The following is a 2,758-nucleotide window of genomic DNA, read 5'->3' as shown; positions in this document are numbered from 1 at the left end:
ACAAAAGTATTGCGGGATCTCGCAAAAGTATTGCGGAATCTCGCAAAACTATTGCGGGATCTCGCAAAAGTATTGCGGGATCTCGCAAAAGTTCTTTTTTTTCCCCTCCATGTCCCTTTAGGGGCTCCGTAAATATCCTTATAACTTTACTCTCATAATTATTTTGACTTTATTCTTGTAATATATTCGATTATTTCTTGTAATGCTATTTCATAATTATAAGGCTTTAATCTCATTGGCCTAATATAATTACTTTGTTATTTTTTTTAATTGATTTTTAAAAATATAAACTTTATTAAGTTTATGTTTTACTTTTTTTCTGTGACACTAATACTCTGACGTACTGATAGGGACCGAAATAAAACCTGGAAGATCAACATACTCCTACATGCTGAAGTGTAGAACTGACACCAAGCAAGTTTTAGATTTATTCAGCAAGTTATTAACTGGCCATAAGATCATTCAGTTGACCAAACTGTAATTTTTAAATGTGAAAAATTATATTAAACAAAACTGGCCACTAATATTAAACAACAAGAAACTTAGTCTGTCCTGACACAATACAAAATATTTAATCCCCCACTTTTAATCCCAATATAGACGTACTATTCAGAGAGGAAAAGCATTAAAAGAAACTCAAACTCATCAACAACAGGAAAGACTTTTACTGTAGTTCTGCAAAATTCTCTTCATTCTCTCAGCTTTAGGCCCATTTTCATGTATTTCAATGTGCCAAAAATGTTTAGCAGGAGAGGGAACGATGAAGAAAACAGCTTAAAGTTAGAAATGTTGTCTAATTTAGACAACATTTAGATGTTAGATGTCGCTTATTTAACTTTTTACAGCAGATTTAAGCAGCTTGCTTTAGTCTTACATTTACTTGAAGCAAACATCAGCTGTTTTATGATGAGAAAAGAAAATATGTGTCTGATCCAGAATGGAAATGCTAGAATAAAAAAGGTTTGAGAATCTGAAATATTTCCGGACACTTTCCTGCTCCACTGCTCAGCGCACCCATGTGTACTCTTAGAGCGAACAGGATGTGCGCCTTGCTCAAGGGGAATAACTGTATATTCCCTCACAAGCACAAATGCCAGGCAGGAACTTGGACTTGACCTGTCTTACTTCACAAACATGGCAGCTATGCTTCTTCCTCCAGGGAAAGGAACAAAAATATATCACGAGAAGAGGCCAAATTTAGGGGTTGGTGATGTCAGAACATCTGCTTTCAGGAAGACTGTAAAAAGGTCTGACAGGTAGGCCGTGATGATCTGAGGTCATGAACTCCAGCTGGGAGAGCTGTGCTGTTCCATTAGTGTCTCAGCAGGGACAGGTTGGAGACAGAGTCCAGGGGAGGGCTCGTGCAGCTTTCAGCCAATCGATATTGACATTTCCATGAGGGACCGTCGAGCCAAAGGAGAGCTAATCTGTGAAAACAAACATGCATGTTGCTGCTGACAGCCTCCACCCAGCTTCATCAGTCCAAAGTTATTTAGTCATCAACGAAGAAAAAAAAATCCTGGGCCATATTCACACACCAGGTTTTTCCCCTTGATAGTTTTTAATGAGTGAAAATTGGGCTTAGTTTGATTTTTTGGAACAAAAATGCAAAGAGACAAACGGGGAAAAAAAGTATTAAAATGTTTGCATTTTGTCTGTTTTGTGTGATGAAAAGTACGACATTCAAAACAAGGTGCTCCACTTCCCCGTTACAGGAAAAGCAAACAGAGGCTGGCCCAGCTCAGCGCTCAAGTCCCTCGACTTATTTATTCACACGTCTGTTTGTTTATGGAGGCAGAAGGGAAAGCTTTCTTCATCTCCTCAGAAGGACGCACAAAAATGCCAACATAGACCAACAGGAACAGAGTGAGGTCTGTCCCAAAATGGACGCTGAAGAAATTGAAGGCGACAAACACCAGACTGGTTATGGTGGGAGTCGAAGTACCCCCTCCATCTACACCTTCTCTGTTTGCAAAGCCCATCAAACGTATCTCAAGATGGAGCAGATTTTACGTAGCTCGGGTTTCATGTAGTTTGATTGAGAGATGATAGGGAGAGGACTTTGTAGGTCATGTCACAGGTCATGACCAGCATGTTGTGACAAACTTTTCAAACAAAAGAAAAAGGCGATTCTTTTCTGCAGCTGGGATTTATGCTACATTTGTTTTTGGGCTTTAAAATAAAACACGATGGAGACAATCAACAGTGCTCCTTCAATATAAAAATCTATTCCTTTCCAGAGTCATTTTCCTAGATTTCATATCATAGAAACAGTCAAAACACCCATTTTATAGAATTTCAAAAACTGTAAAAAAGCAAAACAAAAAATAAAATGATCTGGATGAAAAGTTGTGAATTTTCCCTTTTCTCACTGGAAAAATACAAATCTAGATAGGTCGTTTTTTCTCTTAAAATAAGTGCATTTGTTCTTGGATTAAGGAAGTAAAGGTGACATCTTGCCAATGGAACAAGACAATTTACACTTAAAATAAGAAAACACAATTGTATTCTCTTATTTCAAGTGTATGTTATCTAATTATCTTATTTTAAGAGTAAAAATACTCATTCCATTGGCAAACTCAATTACCTACTCAAATTAAGGGTAAATACACTTAATTTAAGAAACTTTTACTTATTTCTAGATTGTTTTTAGTCTTTATTTAAACTTTATCTTAAAATAAATTGGGGGAAAAAATCTAAAAGGTTTACAAAAATGCAAATTATAGGTTATCATTTAGAAATAAGTCATTGTAATTAG

At 36.4% G+C, this 2,758-nt stretch overlaps 1 protein-coding gene across 1 annotated transcript in view; it reads left to right on the top strand.

The window, feature by feature from the left end:
• Positions 1 to 2,758, top strand: part of LOC107102389 (homeobox protein aristaless-like 4) — a 38,919-nt gene that overhangs the window by 17,415 nt on the left and 18,746 nt on the right. Inside the window, exon 3 of the mRNA XM_015401676.1 lies at positions 122 to 128. Coding sequence (XP_015257162.1) covers positions 122 to 128 — 7 coding nt within the window. The remainder of the gene's footprint in view (positions 1 to 121; positions 129 to 2,758) is intronic.

This window comes from Cyprinodon variegatus, unplaced genomic scaffold (assembly GCF_000732505.1).
Source record: "Cyprinodon variegatus isolate N-32 unplaced genomic scaffold, C_variegatus-1.0 Scaffold1248, whole genome shotgun sequence".
NCBI lineage: Eukaryota > Metazoa > Chordata > Actinopteri > Cyprinodontiformes > Cyprinodontidae > Cyprinodon > Cyprinodon variegatus.
Note: the sequence above shows the minus strand (reverse complement) of the source record. Positions and strands in the feature narration are given on the sequence as shown.